General features: G+C 41.6%; 1 protein-coding gene across 1 annotated transcript in view; it reads left to right on the forward strand.

Moving 5' to 3' along the window:
* The first annotated feature begins 9,590 nt into the window (after positions 1 to 9,590).
* ANXA2 (annexin A2) overlaps positions 9,591 to 19,625 on the forward strand; it is a 301,172-nt gene continuing 291,137 nt past the window's right edge. Inside the window, exons 1-2 of the mRNA XM_044076313.1 lie at positions 9,591 to 9,650; positions 19,440 to 19,583. Coding sequence (XP_043932248.1) covers positions 9,591 to 9,650; positions 19,440 to 19,583 — 204 coding nt within the window. The remainder of the gene's footprint in view (positions 9,651 to 19,439; positions 19,584 to 19,625) is intronic.

Here is a 19,625-nt window from a genome sequence, read left to right on the forward strand (position 1 = left end):
TATGGTTTTAATTTTACAGTACTTTTTAAATGATTGGGGGGAAAAGGTTTGGTTTAGGGCTACCTTTCTGCTGGCTTGTGTGTGGCATTTAGGTGGTCAGATTGTTCAACCAAAGACCAATGGACTGTTTTACCTTTTGTGCATTTACATGTTTTGGGAATCCCGTTGCTAAATCCAAAATGGATTAAGAAGGGAAAGGTCCATGGGTAAGAGCTTACCTTGGTTTGCAATGGAAGTTGGCCACAGTTGAAGTATGGTCCATCCTTGTCATCAGCAAGGAGATCCCCTTCCTCAGTATCTGTTGAGGGCAGTCTTATGGGAGGCTAAGTTTATTTATTTTATTTTTGTTTTAGATTTGTTGACTGGGATAGTCAGACTGGATACATGTCCATTTTCATTTTCAGTGGAGGCCCGGGGATAAAAGCTCCAAGGGTAAGCAGATACAGCATTACATAAAGTTGTATGGCTTGCACACCTACATCTTGCATCCTTTTTGGATGGGGGCAGCTTCATATGCACACACAATGGTGGCATCGCAGGCTGCCATTAAAAGTGGAATTCAATTGCTTATAAAAGCTACATTTTTTTTTCAGCCGCACATAAGATCAGAAGTACGTTTGGATAGTGAGTAGTCATTTTATCTGGAAGCTCCATTTTGCCCTAGGACAGGTTGGACTCGTTCTGAAGGTGGAATAAAGATGAGATTGTCTGGTTTTGAGTATTGGGCATGCAATGGAATCAGCTTAGGGCACTGTTGCAGCAAGCAGTCAGAATGACTAATATCATTGCTCTAGGTTTGTCCAGTTTCCAATAAAGGGTTTGATTGTGCAGGTCAATTTGTGTGGGGCTGCTGGATGCAGGCTACTGTCTGGTCCAAGGTGGTACAGAGAAGGTGGAGGGGGGGCTAGGTCCATTGAAGCAGTGGAGATGATGAGGCGGAGAATTTGGGCTGTACATTCATCACTCTGGCATTCAGGTCTGGTGGCTAGATAGGTGTGATGGGGTTCATGTGACAGAAGATGGTATGCAGGTTTTCTAATCAGAATTACAAGTAGGTTTAGCAAGGAAGGGCATACACACAGAGTGATAAGAGATGTGCTTGGTGGAAGGGGAATATTCCTCCCTTCTGTGGTAGGAAAGGTAAGGGGGATGTCTCAAGACTCTCTAGTCCCCCTGGCAAATATAGAAGGTCCTGCTAATCAGCCAGCAATGGCTACTTGGCAGATTGTAAGGTTGATCCTTGGCAGATTGTAAGGTGGCCCAGAGGAATTGAGTGATTATGCTGTGGATAAGATTAATCATACAGGCCAGATATCGACTGATGTTCTTCGTATTTACCTGTTGCAGTCATTACATTTAGGTAATCCTGCTGGCAGGTTGCCCTCAGTCGACCTGAATTCCAAAGTCTTGGGTCCTGCATCAGTTGCTGTTGCCCCTTCCCTGACGTCAGGTCATCAGGGGTATAAAAGATGCAGCCAACGCCATTTTCTTCAGTCTTTCTTGCCGCGCGGTGCCCGAAGCAGTTTGCAAGTGCCGGTCGGCCGACTCCTGAGATTTTCGTGTTTTTGAGTTTCAGATCCGAAGTCTTCATTTAAAAGCTAAGTACCTTGTTGGGAAAACTTTTTTCTTGCTCCAGACCGATGTCAGAAAGTTAATTGCATTTCTTGTGGGAAGCAAATACCTCATAAGGACTTTCATTCTTACTGTATTCCTTGCCTAGGCCCTGACCACGATGTTTCAAGTTGTCGGTTTTGTTCTAGACTTAACCAACGCACTATTAAGCATCTGTTCGACTTTGCATTAAGCTACTTTGGGCTCAGATTTAATTATACAATGTCGTCGGATAGCCATCAGTCACCGGAGTTCACAAAAAGTGCAAAGAAAAAGAAATAAAGCAATCGACGTCCAAAACCGACGAAGCTTCTCCTAAGCCAGTTGCCGGTTCACCAGTTCTCAGTGACGCTTTCACAGCCCCTGACGCCCGCTACTTTAGAGTCGTAGGCCGCTACCGACTCCCACATGGAGTAGGTCAGGCCGCTAGAAACTCAAGGTATTGGAGCCTCTGAGACTATTCCCTTAGATGGGTCTGGAGCCGCTGTGCAGGCATCTGCTTCTGAGGGTGTATTCAGACCTAAACAATTATACATTAAACTGACTTCAGCTTCAAAGGCAAAGACTAAAGCACCTTTAAAGGCAAAGAAACAAGTTCACCAGCCACATGGACAGGCCTCCATGCTCAAAAATCAGATTCTCAAAATGTCCGAAGACTTGATTACCTTGATCAGGGGTTCCCACCCCCCTCCTGATAAGAGGCCTAGGCAGGAGACAGACTATGAATCTTCAGATCAGGTTTCCATTTCCTCCGATTCCTCTTCTGATCAGGAATATTCTCTTCTCCCCCCTATGAGGATTCTGATGCTGAAGAATCTTTTCCTTCAGCTTCTCCTCCTGAGGACTATTCCTTTGGGGAAACCTTGCATAACATGAGGGGGCATTTCCACTGGGAGAGCCAAGATTTTTCAGAATCTAAGAAGAGGCTCAGGGACTTCCTTCTACTACCTCAACATAGGCCTCTAGCTATTCCACCTGTGTTAGACATTGTAGATGTGTTTGCAGAGTCTAGTCTGACCCCTGACTCCTTACCTCCAGCTCCTGCTAAACCTGACTGATACTACAGGGTCCCTGACTCTCCAATTCCTTTTCAAAAACAAAGCTGCAGACCCAGAAACTATTTCTCAGACTCCCAAAGGAGTTGAGGCTTCCACTGCAAAAAAAAACCCTACCCCCTCTGACAGATTCTAGGTCACTGGATAGATGGGGGAAAAAGATTTACACATCTGCAACCTTGGTTACAAGGCCCTTAAACTGCCAGTTTCATATGTTCAAATATCAGCAATATGTCATGACACTGCTTAAACAGAAAATGTTGGTAAATTCTGAATGTGCAGAAAACAAAGAAATGCAGGATTTATTGCATGCATCTGAACAAGTTGGAAAGCATACTTTGCAATCTGGTTTTGATTCTCTGGAGGCCTCCTGCAGGGCCACTGTTAAAGGCTCTGTAATTAGGAGGCATGCTTGGTTAAAGGAACAAAATCTGCCTGATCATGTAAAAGCTAAATTATTAGATGCCCCATTACAGCATGATGCCTTGTTTGGTGTTAAGGCAGAAGAGGTGTTAAAGAAAATGGAGGACAAAGCTAAATCTATGCAAACTGTCAGATTTTTTTACAAGTACAGCCATCTAGGTTTAGCAGACAGTGGCCTACAAAATATTGGTCCTTTCCAGTGTCAGACCACAAAGGGGGCAGATCCAGGCGCCCTAGTGGCAGATCCTAGCCGTAAGGTTCATACAGGTCTAAGCAATGGGGTGCTTCTACCTCCAAAAGTGGAGAAGACAAATCACAGCCATACAGGAAACCGTCCTAATGACTTCCCCCTGCCTGCACCAAGCACTTATCTACTGGAAGCACACTTAGGGGGAAAAAATAGCACTTTTTTCTCAAAATTGGCACATTATAACGCAGGACAAATGGGTTCTAGACAGTGTCACAAGGCTACAAGTTTCACTTCCATACCCTGCCAAAGGCAAACTGTTGGCCAGACCTGCCAAAAAATCAATGGGCAGAGGCTCAAAAACAAGTCTTATCCCTCATGGACATGGGGGCTATTCAAGTGCCATAGCAAGAGCAGGGACAAGGATTTTACTCGACTGTTCTTGGTACCCAGAAAGGACAAAACATGGAGACAAATACTGGACCTATCTATTATAAACACTTTCCTGGATATAACAAAATTCAAGATGTTGTCCTTTCAGCAGCTTCTGCCCATGCTGGGCAAAAAGGCTTGGCTCATGACTTTTTATACCTAAAAGAGGCATACCTGCATGTCCCAATCGGACAGTCATGCAGAAGATACCTCAGATTCAAGGCTGGTTCAAAGCATTACCAATTCTCTGCACTGCCCTTTGGCTTATCTACTGCACCCAGGGTCTTCACAAAGTGCCTGGCACCAGTAATTGCTTTCTGCAGACAGAGGAATACAAATATACCGTTACTTGGATGACTGCCTAATTCAAGCAGAGAAAAAGGACGTTCTACTACAGCATCTGGCGTTTGTGAAAAGACTTTTAACTTGCCTAGGGTACACAGTCGATGAAAATAAATCAAAACTAGTACCCTCTCAAGAGATAATAATCCTGGGTGCAAGCTTAAATACAACTGCCCAGTTGGCTTCTCACACCAGACAAAGGCAACTGACTACCTATTTCAAGGAAATGGCAACAAAGGCCCGGTTATCTGCAAGAAAAATTCTGCAGGCTTTGGGCTTCATGGCATCCTGCATCATACTAATTCCATATGCAAGACTTTAGGTACCATTGAAGTTTCCTCGTATGTAAAGTGTCTGGACACAACATTGCCACAGCCTGGAAACAATTATTCTCATTCCCTGCCTGCAACAGGAGTTTCGATGGTGGGCAAAGGCTCGTCACCAAAACAAGGGACAGCCATTCTCACTACTCCCAGCCAGAACCTAACAACGGATGCATCAGATTATACCTGGGGGGCCCATGTGGCAGGAAGAGGCATTCAGGGCACCTGGTCCACAAATCAAATGCATCTACATATCAATCAAAAAGAGATGTTAGCTGTTCAAAATGCCCTGACAGCCTTCAAGGACCGAATTCATCCAGGGCAACTACTGATAGACAGATGATACCATAGTCATGTGGTACATAAGCAGGGGGGCACACATTCTTACCCCCTTTGCAGATTAGCCATGGCTTTATGGGACACAGCATAGACTTACCAAGTTGATCTGTAGGCACAATTCCTGCCAGGAAATGACAAGACTCTGGCAGACTAAGCAGAAACCTCCATGGATCCCCATGAGTGGCACCTGGATCCACAAGTCTTCAGCATGATAAGGAAATGGGGATGCCCGGACATAGGTCTATTTGCCTCCCCTCACAACTATCCACTAAAAAGATTCTGCACAAGGACTTGTCACAGACCAGCATGGAAAGTGGATGCCTTATCTTTCAACTGGAAAAATCTATCTGTATATGCCTTTCCTCCACTGCCTCTCCTCCCCAAAGTACTCCTAAAGGTGAGACAGGAGAAACCAAAAATGATTGCCCCAGACTGGCCCCACCAGTACTGGTATCTGATCTTAAGGAATTGTCTCAATGCCCAGCCTGGACCTTACCTCAAATACCTAATCTACTGTCCCAACAAAACAATCTGATTCTGCACAGCCCACTCGGGACTCTAAACCTGGCAGCATGGCGGATAATGTAACCATACAAAGCACTCCTCTCAGTAAAGCTGTGATGGATGTCATTTTGGAAGCCAGAAGGCCTAGTACTAGAAAATCCTATGCTGGAAAATGGAAGAGATTTTGTGCTTTGAACCAAGCACTAGGAACTGACACAGCTGTACCAAATATTCCTCAAATTTTGCAATACTTAACTGAGATGCTGGACAAAGGCCTATCTTTTTCATCAATTTAAAATTCATGCCTCTGCCATTTCGGCTCATTACAATACAGATCCACCACTTTTTTTCCTCATCCTGTAAGGCAGTACCTCAGAGGAGCCAAAAATTTAAGGCCTCCAAGGAGATCGCCAATACCTGCATGGGACCTCAATTATGTCTTGGAAAAACTCACCCTACCTCCTTTTGAGCCAGCTGCTACTGCGGATATAAGTTACCTTGGAAAACAGCTCTGCTCCTAGCAGTAACTTCTGCAAGATGAGTGTCAGAGCTACAGGCCCTCATGGCTGTGGAAACTTGACAGACTCTGGGGACAAACCCTACATTTATGCCTAAGGTGGTGTCCAGTGTAGTCCTTAAACTATTCATTTGCCTTTTTTTTTTTTTTTTTTTTTTTTTTTTTTTTTTTAATCCAAATCCACAGAACAAGGGGGAGAATATTCTGCATTCTTTGGACATACACAGACAACTTAGATTCTATTTGGACAAAAGTAAAGTTTTCAGAAAGACAGAACAATTGCTAGTAGCATATGCTGCAGGATCACAAGGAAAGGCCATCTCCAAGCAGACTATTTCAAAGTGGATAGGTCACTGCATTAGTTTCTGCTACTCGCAGCATGGCAAGCAAGTGCTTAAGGGCAATAGGCCACATTCAATCAGAGCTGCAGCCACTTCTGCAGCCTTTCTCAATAGGAGTACCAACCAAAGACATTTTAGAGGCTGCTACTTGGAGTTCAGTGCACACCTTTACAAAGCACTACAATCTGCCACTTTACTCCAAATCCAGAGCAGGCTTTGCCACTGCAGTTCTGCAGGGCCTCATAGCCGCTCCTAATGTTTAGCTCCAGCCCCCCAACCATAGCTTTGGGACTAATGTAATGACCAACAGTGAAACCTGAACCTAGTATAGTTGTGTACACTTACCATAAATGTAGATGTTAGTGTGTTCACTGTTGCAGTCCAGGTTACCCACCCGCCATCCCCCTTTTTCTGCTGGAACTTATCTTTACTTCTCTGATCTATACAACCTATGTGGTGTATTTGCTTGTAGATGAAGATAAAGTTTATTTTGGTGCATGTATGTTTTAGATATATATCTATCCTACCCTTTTGGGGGCACGTGACATCTGGGGCAAGAAAAACTGAAGAAAATGGCGTCTGCTGCATCTTTTATACCCCTGACGTCAGGGAAGGGGCTACGGCAACCGACTCAGGACCCAAGACTTTGGAATTCAGGCCAACTGAGGGCAACCTGCCAGCAGGATTACCCAATACACTCTAACATCTACATTTATGGTAAGTGTACACCACTGTACTTTGTTGCTCTGTAGTGTTTGGGGCACTGCTATGAAGTAAAACAGCCTCCCTGAAATTCCTGATGTTCTTCGTCTTCCCTTGCTGCAGGTGACACCAGAGCAGTCCGCGCCCCAGTCGCCCGGTCACCAGAGAGTAGAAAGCGACGCCGGTCATGGCGCCTTAGACTGACGCCAGTACGCTAGTCGAATGCGCGCATGACCACGCTATTTCTCAGTCTTTTGTCAGTATGGTCCCACATGCAGAAGCAATTTTTACAGTGTGTTTGCGTTTGCAATTTTTCAAACCGAGTTTCAGACGAATTACAGAGTTGATGCGTAATACAAGGTTGGAAACACATGGTTTTTTCTGCCTCGTATAGTTTTGGATGTCAGAAAAGTGTCATAAGAGGGGCCTAGGGGAACAGAGGAGTTTGATTTTTACCCAGACAGTGTTTCACAGACTGTCTTCTTCTGGCGGAGACTTGCAAAGTTTCCTACTTATTCTGATTCTGATGTGGATGATTCCACTCCAGCTGGCTTCCTCCTGAGGGATTTTTCATTTTCAGAGACTCTTCTCCATGAGGGGAGCACTTTACAATGGGAGGACCAAGATTACTCCTGACTCCAGAAAGGCTTAGGGAATTCTTGTTTTTGCCCAGCACTGGGCCACTTGGCTCCTCTCCTGTTGAAAATGTGGTAGGGATGTTTTTGCACTTCTCTCTCTGAACCCTGATTCCTGCTCCTGCTGCTCCTGTGTAGAAGCCTGATGGGTATTATAAGTGCCCAGGCTCATAAGTATTTGTTTAAGAGTCCCAGAGTAGGACCCAGAGCCTATTTCTCAAGAGCCTAAAGGGTGTTAAAGCACTGTACCCTTAAGAAATCCTGCCAAGGCTGATAAAGAGAAATTAGGTTTGGATAGGTGGGATACTTCTTATATCTTCTTCCTCTGGCCATGAGAGGCGTTGGGTTCAAATTTCGCTATGCTGAAAATTGGAATTATCTCCTTTTCCGCAATTGAAATCTAAGGTGGATTATATATATAGCACAGGCGGAGAGGTGTCAGGTTGGAAAATTTAACGGATTTGGTTCATTGTGTCTGAACAGAGTGGGTAAGCATTCTTTGCAGTGTGGGGTGGCTGCTACTGTTGTTTGGACATATAATGGGAAGCAGTTTTAAAGAAAATTGAGGATGTCAAGTCTATGTAGACTGTTAAAAGATTTTGGTGCAGCCTCCTAAGTTTAGTAGTAGAAATTGCCTGCTAAGGGGTGGACATATCCTGCTTCCTGCTCAGACTTCTGGTGAGGCAGGGGGTCAGTCCTTTCTAAGCAGAACCAATGACCTTGTTTTTTCAGCTGCCAGTGACTCTCGCCTCTGGCAGCTCCTTTGGGGCATTGTCCTTTCTTTTCCTAAAAGAAAAATCACTCAAGATGAGATGGGTGCTGTGCTGGATATCATGTACAGATTTTATTTCCAATTTTACCTGCCCCTTTCAAAGGCATGCCAGATGTTCCTCCTCCACAAAGAAAAAAGAGTTCAAGCAAGCACAAACCAGTTACTCAGATATAGGCGACCAGCCAGTCCCCCTGCAGAAAAAAGGCTTGATTTTATTCTCACACTTCCTAGTACCAAAAGAAGGGGAACACGTGGAGACCAATTTTGATTTACTTATCCTCAACATTTATCCGGACATTCCTGTTCAAGATAAAGGACGCGATAACTACTCTACAAGGATCACTTGATGGTAAATTGATCTTTAAGGAAGCTAATTTTCATGTGCCCTCCATAAGGCCATGTTGTAAGCAGGCATTGGCGCAGAAAGACTTTGCGATTTCTAATATCAGTTCTGCATTTTTGTTCGCTTATCTACTGCGCCCAGAGTATTCATGTGCGCTCTCTGGCTCCAGTGATAGGTTACTTCTCCAAGGCATTCAAAAAAATGTATGGACACAGCACTGCTGAAGATTTGACACTGTCATTCAAATACCTTCGCTTCAAAAGGAATTCCTTGTGGTGGGCCCAGGAATGTCACCTAAACAAGGATTCCTCTGTGACCCGCCAGAGGCGTAGTCAGATTTAACGACAGATGCCCTCGACACTGCTTGGGAGCTCATTCAAATGGATGGATACAAGACAACAAGGGCCTGCTGTGACTACAGCATCTACATATCAACATGAAGGAGATGTTAGCAAGTTTGCGTTGTAAGCGTTCATGGCGCTTCTTCCAAGGGCAGGTGTTGATTCAACATTCTGACAGACAACACAACTGCATCAACAAGCAAGGGGAAAAGGGTGGGGAACACATTTATCCAAGCAATGATTTTATAGGAGACTGCGTTAAGCCTACAACTGACTCTTCCTCTTCAGTAAGGTTTCCGCCAGGAGCACATGAAATTCTAGCAGCAGATAAGCAACAGACAAATCATGATCCCCACGAGGAAACTGGATCTTCATGTATTTCAGAAATTGACAGTGCTCAGTCATAAACTCAGACAGATCTGTTCGCTTCTCCACTAAACCAACAAACCACAAAGTATTGCACAAAGGGTTTCTTATCACACAGTTGGAGCTTGGATGCTCTGTCTTCAGTTGGAAAAACCTTCATGTCTATGCTTCATACTCTACCTCTTCTTTCCAAAGGTATTACTAAAGGTCGATAGACAGTGCCATGACGATTTTGATAGCTCCAGATTGGCCTCGCAACACTGGCAATTTCACTTAAGGAGTACCCACTTTAAGCCTCCATGGTTTTTACCTCAGATTCCTTAATCTGTTCCTGCAGAAGGATTTGGTTATCGCTCAATGTCGTTTTCAATCTCTTTTCATATCTCACAGCTTGGCTCTCCACAGCTTGGAAGCATGGTAGGTCTCAGCTTCTCAAACAAGTTTTAAATGTGGATATGGAAGCTAGAAGGCCTAGTACTAGGAGAGCGTACGCAGAAAAATGGAGTGAGATTTTTATTGAGTACAGCAAAGAATTTGAGATTTCAGAGCCTAATTTGGAGGTGGCTCTCAATATCTTTACTGAATTATTGGATAAAGGTTTGTCTTCTTCCATAAAGATTCACAAGCAGTACTTCAGCCTACCAAGTGATTAGGACTCACCTTTGTTTTCTATCCTTGTTCAAGCAGCTTCTGAGGGGCAAGAATATAAGACCCCACGTAGAGAATTTACTCCTTTGGGGATCTCAATCTTTGTGTTGGAAAATCATCACTTACAACCTTTTGAGCCCAGCCACCGCTGAATTGAAATATTTGTCATGGAAGACTGCTTTTCTGTTGGCTTCAAAGAAGGGCGTCTGAGTTATGGTGTTCTTTATGCGGCAGTAGAGCCCTTCTTGATTTTCCATATGACAGGGTATCATTACGCACTAATCCTTCCTTTATGCCTAAGGTATTTTTAGTGTGCTTAAACCAAATTCCTCAAAATAAAGGGAAAGATTTTACACACTTTAGATGTACACAGGCATAGGTGGATTGGCTTTTGCATTGCATTTTTGTTATTCCCCATGGGCAAAGAGGTTCCAGAGCTGATTAGGCTCATTCTCATTAGGCTAATGCTACTCAACAGCATTTCTAAGGGGGTGGCAATCAAGGATATTCTGGAGGTGCTACTTGGAGTTTCAGTGCATACTCTCTAGGCATCTGGGCACCTCCATATACTCCAAGACCAGAGCTTTTGCCACAGCTGTTTCAGTACAGGCATGTTGTCATTCCTTGCTACTTTTGCCAGCCTCCCAGCCTCCTCACTCTGCTAATTGTGTCCCACCCAAAGCAAGAGGGACTGAAAACATAGTATTATTTTAGCCTTTTGTATCTATAAGTGTGGAGAGTTGGATCCCTTTCAACCCTCCCACTCCTACTCCCTGTTCCTTCCCTCTTGGAGGTGAGGTGGTTGTGTAGGTGAGTTTACATGTATATATTTTTGTATATATTATATTTTGTATTGTACATGTTTTAAAGTTGTTGTTTTTAAATTTGTCTTTTGGGGCTTCATCTGGGGCAAAAAGAAAAGATTGAAATACCGCCGGTCATGCGATTAGCACCCTGACGCATTGACGCCAGTCTAAGGCGCCATGACCGATACTCTCGCCTTATCGAGACCCGACTCTGGACCGACTGACCGGACTATACCCCAATTGTCAGAACTTTGTGCACATATCAAAACAATCTTTTTCATTCATGGCTGCAGCCATTTAATCCACCCAATGTTTGTCTTTTTATTAAAGAAGTGATTATGTAAAATGCTGAAAGTGATTTACAATATGAACTGGTTATACAAGTGCTTGAGTTAATGTCTTGCAGTGAATCGGTGGTTATGGGTAAGGAAGTTTGACAAATTATGGGTAATGGCTGCTAATTTTAGTAAGGAGCAGGAAGAGCTGTACCAGTCTTGAAAAAAAATACAGGTCACAGCCTTGGAAAGGATGGAAGGTTGGAGTGCAACACATGGATATTTATTATGGAGAGGTATGGAAGCTTCCATTACAGAAAAAATTGCTATTTCACACCCCAGGCAAATTGCTAAAGTTAACACACGCTTCAACTCTTAAGCTAAATCTTTCTTTCCTGGAAACAAAGTTTAAATGGCTAACTGGACAAATAAGCAACAATTCCACACCCACAAGTTTTTGAAAGAAGGATTTGCAAATTTGTACTCTTTGACCCAAGTAGGCATGATTGTGAGGCCCTAAACGGTTTTAATTGGCTCCCCTTTTTCTTTGATCACTCCTGCTCAAAATTTTGAGTACTGCCCTCCTTTGAAAAGGAAATTGCCTATTGGGAGAGCAAAACTACTCCCAATGTAGTTGAAGAAAAAACATGGACTATAATATGGCTAAATCCATCCTAGGGGGAAAGGGACGTCTTCAAAGCTGGATCACCTGTGTGGAATAAATTTTTTAATACAATTCCTGTGCATTCAAAATTTTATTATGAAATTACTATATTTCCATTACCCGGAAAACAGATGCAAACTTTTTTTTCTGTGAAGCTTGTAACTATTTCCTTTGCTTAAAATGTGGTTTTCATTTTTGGGTGTTTTTGTGTTTAGTTCCTCTGTCGTTTTTGCCCTCTGTCATTTTTGGTTGTATGACCAAGTCATGACTGAACAGGAATGGCTCACCTATTCTTAATAAGCCAAGGACTCTGAACAGATAAAATGTGAAGGAGTGGGTTTCTGAAAGTGAGAGACTCTAGGTTGTTTTTAACGTCATAACTTTTTAAATAAAAATGTTCATTTCCAGTTTGAATTGCTAGTGCTTAAATTCTGCAAGAAAGCGAATGCTGTTTGGAATTTCCCAGGATGCTAGCTAAGAAAGAGGTTCTCCATCTATGTAGTGGGGACCTTGCTTTGAGTAGAATTTGATCTTGCACTGTTACTTCCAAGTGTTTGAGACTGAGCTTACAAATGCATATGCCTGTGAAAACTGAAACTGAGCAGTCGGTATTCAGACTTGTTCAGTTTGGGGTAGTACTTGAATTGTACAGAAATTAATTGCATATGAATTCTCATTTAATCTAAACAAGCATGAGTTTAAATGGAACCATCCTAAAGATGTAACCGAAAATAAGAACAAATTTAAATATGTACAAATAAAAATAAGAACAAATTTAAATATGTACAAATCTTTTGAACTGTCAGGAAGTAACTAAATGTTCAAAGCTAGCCCATAATAATGCTGTCCATTCTGATTCAAAAGGAATATCCCAGCTGTAGAGTCCAAACTGTACTACATCCAAGGGCATTAGTAATAGTTTGAAAAGACGTAGGCATGAGATAGACCTGATGCAGGAAATTCCAAATTCCAGCTACATTATTGGAGTGGACACTGACCCCAGCAGCACTTGGTGGTTTGTAAATGGTAAGCAGTTTATCATTTGACCAAAAGGGGATGGTTTGGCAGAAATGGAGTATGGGGCTAATTCTGGGGAGGCAAATGGTGTATAGATTTTGTGGGTTAAGATGAGTTTGGTACAACAGGGGGTGTTTGTTTTTTTTTTAAGACAATTAAAGTTCTATAGTGCTAAACAGTGGTGGGTCTGGTAAGGGTTTTGCAGCTATATAGCAGCTTAAGTGAGGCTTGTAGGTTGGTCATGATGGGGGACAAATCTGAGTACAAATCCATATTTGTGTAGTTTTAATAGCTAACCAGTAATCTAATGGAACTCCCCTTGGCTAAAGCTGCTCTGAAAGCAGGAAAGTGAGTGGTATGCAATAATTCTCTGTGGGAGAGCCTCTAATTCTCAGATTTCCTTGGGACAACACTCCTGGACTTTGATTATCCAAATTTACAGACTATAAACTGGACATTTTGCTCTGTCTTCCACTAGTGCATATAATGCCCAGTATGGGTTAGACTATTAATTGCTGCAAGGACAACAGTCTTCATATTTAAATGTAAAATAATGTAGTCCATTTTCCATGTCCTAAGGTGACACGCCTCCAACCTGACCCTGTCGTAAGGTATTTAGGCACTGTTTGAATAATTCTCCCTGTACTAGTGAAAGGCTATCTGGCTGGAATTTTCTGGAGATGTCATCCTTTAGACTCAAAGTATTAACTCCCCATTGCATATAGTGCTTTTTTGTATACATATGTCTAAAGCATATTTCTCAACTTGAGAAATTTCGGATATTCCTAATTGGGGGGGATCAGTCAAAGGCCTCAATCCTGTGTTGTCTGGTAGCCTTATATTTTGCCTCTTGCAGATTGCTATGGCAAGCTTTTATTCCAACCCGTGAAAGTTCCAACCTTTGCAGAACAGATGCTTCAATACTCAGTTAAAGGCGCTAAGCCTTTGTCAACAGAAGGCCATGTTGGCATGAGCTCTATATCCCAATGTAGCCCCCACCATCTCTGAACAAGCTTTCACTTCATATTGGTGAGCGGAGTGGCACCCTTCCCTCACTTCAAAGTAAACATAAATAGTTAGATGGGCAACTTCAAATCACCCCAGGTCTATCCTGTTGCCTTTCTTGAGGCTGGAGGGAACTTGGGAGTATGGTTATTGGCTAGGCTTTGAGTGTTCCAGTACTTGTGAACATGCCTTGCTAGTTAATGTAGATGAATAAGTTAATGGGATGAAAGTGTTTAGAAATCCTGACCTGGACAAACATGCGGCTGAAGTTGCATTGTACAAAGTGAAAAATCAACCTGCAGGCATTAAAAATGAGTAAAGACCCTCAAAGTTGCATCTTGCCAACAGTATGCATGTATGAATTAGCATAAAACTAAATTCCAAATAGCACAACTCTTTTCACTTCAAGTAGGAATGTAGGATGCTACTTGAAGGCATGTTTTAAAACCAATAAAAGTGGTGGTGGGGGGTATATTAGCAGAGACATACAAGGTCATTTTTTAGTTCTGAGAAAGGGAGTTGGAAGATTTCCTTTTTCCAGAAATCATGGATACAACTAATATGTTTGGTCATGGTGTGGTTTTCTGTCCTGGATGGCTTCAAAAATTGTATGTGATGGGGAGTCAAAAAGTTGAAGGAGTAAATTTTGCTTTCAGCTTTTCCTGATTTTAGGGGTTGCCACAATGGAACTCTGGTCTGCTAATGATTTGGTAATGGATTTTTACTGTGCTGAGTTGCCAGCCTGATGCCCAGCCTTCAAAGGCGGCACACCCACACACACGCCTACCTGCATGTCTTTGTCATTTGACCGCAGGGAGGACATGCAGACTACACGCAGAAGGTGCTGCAGCTAAGAATCAAACGGGAGGACTTCTTGCTGCGAGGTGACCATGCTTACTGCTGCACCACCTCGGCCAGTGAAGGAGCAAATAAAGGCCAAAAATAGACGTGCAGTGGTGAATCGGGCCTGAAAATGAGTGTTTCGGAGAATTGAAAGGTCTGGCCATTGTAATCCGCCAGTTTATAGACTGGAATAGTACAGTGTTGAGGAGAATGGTAAGGTTCCTTATACCTTTCATTTGGAAGTGGACTGAATGAAAATGATGCAGTGGGTATGGTGTGTAGAAACTGTCATCCCAGGAAAATAACTATTTCCTATTTTGTCAGTTTTCTCCAAGGTAGAAAAACTTGTATTTTCAGAAAATGAAGTTTTTATTGGTGGCAAGCTTTGCAGAGCAATATGAAGTTTATAGGACAGCTAATGGGATATTGCTCAGTTAAGTCTGTTACAGAATTTTATTTAAAATGTGTAAATTGGAAATCCTCTAATTTGCATGCAAGTGGGGCTGTGTTGTATCCTGATATGGCTTGGCACCACTTTTTTTTTTTTTTTTCAAGATTAGTTTTTTGTCTTATTCCACTGAGTGCTGGCATTATATTCTGGTTTTCCTGTAAATCTGATTTTGATGCAGTTATTAATCCAGAAATTGAAATATTGCTAATCTGTGTTGCACAGTTGCATCTGAGCTGTGTTGCATCTGAGCTGTGCAGTCTGTACACAAGGGAGTTGAAAATAGTCATGTGTAAACTGTTGGACTGACTGTCCATACTGTCCATTCATAACCTTGCCTGGCTCCCATGTCTCTCCATATGTTCCTCCAGCATAATGTATGCAATTTGTTCTACTTTTTGAAAACTTCATTGTGGTTGGGCAGCTAAAACATTCATGTGTTAATGTTAATTATTCCCCACCCCAGATCAGTAGCCTTTTAGGACTATCAGACTCATTTTCACCAGCTTCTATTTACCCCTTTCTCTTGGTCTATACTAACCTCTCTTTTTGTTTTTGTGTCTTTTGGCTTTTCCCGGTTAGGGGTCGCCACAGCGGAACTCCGGTCCACTAATGATTGGCAGTTGATTTTTTACTTACCGGCTTGCCAGGCCTGACACACAACCTTCAACGAAGGTACGCCCATTCACGCATGTCTCCACCCAGAAGACGTTGTAGCTGAGAATCGAACCGGACAGCATCTTACTGTGAGGCAGCAACGCTACTGCAGCACCACCACCACGGGTTGTCTATACTAACCTCTCTAATAACTGTATATACCTAACAAAAAAAAAAATCTTTTAAACTCTGTAAATAATGCTTGTGGTACTATTTTGTGATCTTAATGTTAGTTTTGAAAGCCAATGTAAATTTTGTATTTCTCATTTTATTAATGTATCTTTTCTGTATATTAATTTATATTGTATTTATGGAGCTTTTTGCCCTGGACTCTGCTGAAAACTGGCATTTATTTATTTGTTTGCAGTTGGTTTACCAGGATAGTCCATTGGGTCAAGATGAACCCGTTTTCAGTGGAGTCCTGGGGAGAAAAGCTTCAGACATTTTAGGTTACAATAGGTTCTTTGACATGTTTAGACATTGTAAAAAAATGAGTAGACAATACAGATAATAAACAATTACAATTAATTCAACAAGAGTTGAAACTTATATGAGAAGCAGATTAAACAGGATTTTACAATTAAAAATAAGTCATTACATATTAAGAGTCCTACACTTATGAGGTATAGTGTAGTATATTCTTGCAGATACTATAGTAATAATAATATAAGAGTTAGGAGAAATGTTAGTGAAATCAAGGGTATATAGGGCTTATACCCAGACAGATTATCCCAGTAAATAAAGTAAATGTGGTCCCACTGCTCCCCACTAGCTTCTTTACTACTAGCACCCCCGTGCAGTAGGTACTCCTCCAATTATTCCACTCGCATCTAACATCCACATGGGAATGTTCCTGCTCCCACCCCTCATAGCCTATTCTCAACTTCCTACACTCATCCATTTCACCTATTCCAGATAACGTCATATTTGCATCTAGCAAACTTCTTATTTGCATCTAGCAAATTCTAAGCCTACTGCAACTAACTTCTTATCTTCTAATCCTACTCTTTCATCTTAAGAAGCCATATATTTACTAGAGCAATGTTCTCCTATAAAAAAAAAAAAAATATTGTAACCTCAGTATTTTTGTTTTGTTTTGACTAAAAATAGTTAAATTGTAATTTGCTGTAATCTTTCTGTAACCTTTTGTGTTGGAGCTTTTCTCCCCAGGACTCAATTGAAAACGGGTTCTTTTAGCCCAATGGATTATCCTGGTTAAACTGCAAATAAAGTAAATATTGCCACCTTTAAGTTCAATTCCAGGTTCTTAATTTTCCCCAGCTTCCTCTGGGTCTGTTTACATCTGGAGATGTAGATAGGAGAGTACATAAATATCATACCATCTGTTTGTAAATTTAGATGTAGTCCCAAATCATTATTCCGAAGACCGATTTTGCTACTTTGCCTTGTTCTGTAGTCTGACCTGTCCTCTTCGTGGGCACTTAGTAGTAGTTCCCACCTTTATTAGTTCTCAGTGTTTTACTATCTGAAACTGATGCTGCATGCATTTCAGTAATGCCCTTAAACATGTACTCCTGCAAATCTATTGTATAATTGTCCTATCAAAAATACTTCTATAGTTTCTGCTAAACGTAAGACTTTTCCTAAGCCCATAAAGCCCATGGCTGGCTGTTCTTCCTCCTCTTACCCTACCCATCTCCCAACCTTCAGTACTGTTTAATTTTACCTGTACTAGCTTTTCAGTTAACTTTCAGTGCATCACTCTACTGTTTTGAACACACTAAAATCAACAACTTCTCCCACTTTCTGAAAGTTTTTTTGTTTTGATCTCTGGCTTATTCCTCCAGCACAGGAGTAATCCTACCAGTTTTAAAGTCTAGTTTCACTTTTGTCCACCCCCTATCCAGGCTGGTTCCCATACATTTGCTTGTCTTTCTGGGTCACTCTGCTGTCTATGCATGTATACATGCCTACACTTGGGTTAGCAGCTGTAATAAATTCACTTTTCCTGATGGCTACCTAACAAGAATACAACTCTGGTAAGATTTGAAGAGAGGCACTGTTATTTTTCTTTGACTTTCTCTTTTGTCTACCTGAAAGGCATCACATTTTTGTCTTCCATACCCAGTTGTCTGCAATTTATTAAATCCCTAAACAACTTCCGTATGTGTCCATGCTCTTATTTCTATAGCCTTATGTGGGAACACTCAAGGTATGCTGCCTCCAAACGCTGTCCCATGTCTTTTCTAGCACCTATACCGTTACATGGGTTGTCTGGGGCATTATCTGTGTTTTTATTCTCTGTGCCATGGTCCCACACAATTTCATATTTACTCTTCCAGCTTTTTTACCTGCAGTTAAGTTTTTCCATTTTTAAACCTGCCTAGAATGGGACAAAAAACTTCCCGATTATCTGTAGTATGTAGGCTAGGTTGGGTAACTTTCTCATTTTTATGACCCAAGTTAAACTGAACAGCTATGTTGATACATCTGTAAGATCCGTGATTGCATTTGGTCTGTCTACATATGTCCTCAATCTCTCAGGACCAGATTTAATGGGTATCCCAGCTCGTGGCTAAACTTCAAGTAAATGATATTGCAACTTTATCGCATAGATTCTGAATTATTGGTGGCACTCACCAATCTAAACTTTACTATTTTTTGCATGTGCAACCAGGGATTTTGCACATGTAACTAAGGGGGGATTGTAACCAGGGAATTTTGTATATAAAATTGTGGGGGAGTTGCACAGAGGCCATCGGGCTGAAGTTCGGTTGTTGGTTCCAGTAGGTTCCAGTACCATGCAGAAAGTAGGGCTAAATGCATCAGTAAATGAGGCTTGTAACTTCAGATGCTTAAAGATCACTAGTGCAATACAGTATTAACTATTCTTTATCTCTGAGAGAATCACCCTTCCGTTTCCGTACTGCTGGACATCCCCATAAGTGGAGCTCAATTGGTTCAACATAAAGCTGAAAGGGACCGTAGCCTACGCCACTGTGTGACTTGAATTTTTTCTCCCCGCATAATATTCTGGACTAATCATCTGCCTTTTGTTCCCACCACGTGACTTCCTCAGAAACCTATTTACACTTTTTTTGGGGAGTGGCAGGACTAGCTTTTTTTTTTTCTTGATATTTTGGGGCCTGTAACTTTCAACTGCTTGAACATAAGCTCTCCTTAATCATCTTTAGGTCATGTTAATGTCATGCTTAATAGACCTCTATTTACTGTAATAGAAAACCATATTAACTTTTCTCGTGCAGTATATTTTAATAATTTTCATTCACTGCAATATTGCATGAATTGCTCAATTCTTTCCTGTTTTTAAATGCAGTATTTAATAATTTTCTGCATGTATTGTTCCCTCAATTTTCATTTCTATATAATTTGCTCCTTTTCTTTTAAAAAGATCCCAGTTCCATTTCTTTTATCTTGGCTTAATTATTGCCTATGTGGGCAATTCAGATCTGTATCCCAGGTCAGAAGCATTTCCTTTCCTTTTGCTTCTGACAAGTATTCTGTAGGGTTTAAAAAAAAAAATTGCCACACCAGCAACATTTGCTTTTTGCTTGTTTTTCTCTTTAACTCTTCCCACATTTCAAGTCTGCCCATACTTCAGATGGACAGAAAAGGTTCCTTTTTTCAGGTGCCATTATGCAACTTCCAATATGCTGGTTTAAACCATCAGAAAATGACCCAGTGATCAGTGTCTATTTTAAATCTGTTTAAACAGTGGTAACACTTTGCTTGTTTTTCAGAGCCTTTACTTTGTTTTTTGCCCCCCCCCCCCATAGTCCTGATTCTGTAAATGTGAACGGTGTTAATGTAATGGTATAAGAGATTAAGAACATGTGAACGGTGTTAATGTAATGGTATAAGAGATTAAGAACAAGCTTGACTTTTTTTTTTTTTTTTTTCCCCCCTGTAGGAGTTGATGAAAACACTATTCTTAACATCTTGACAAAACGCAGTAATGCCCAAAGGCAGGAAATAGCTACTGCCTACCAGAAAAGAACAAGAAAGGTAAGTCTTATTCTCCAAACTTGGTCATTCTGCCTTGAGCCA

Source organism: Protopterus annectens, chromosome 7.part0 (assembly GCF_019279795.1).
Source record: "Protopterus annectens isolate FY-2018-M chromosome 7.part0, PAN1.0, whole genome shotgun sequence".
Lineage (NCBI taxonomy): Eukaryota > Metazoa > Chordata > Ceratodontiformes > Protopteridae > Protopterus > Protopterus annectens.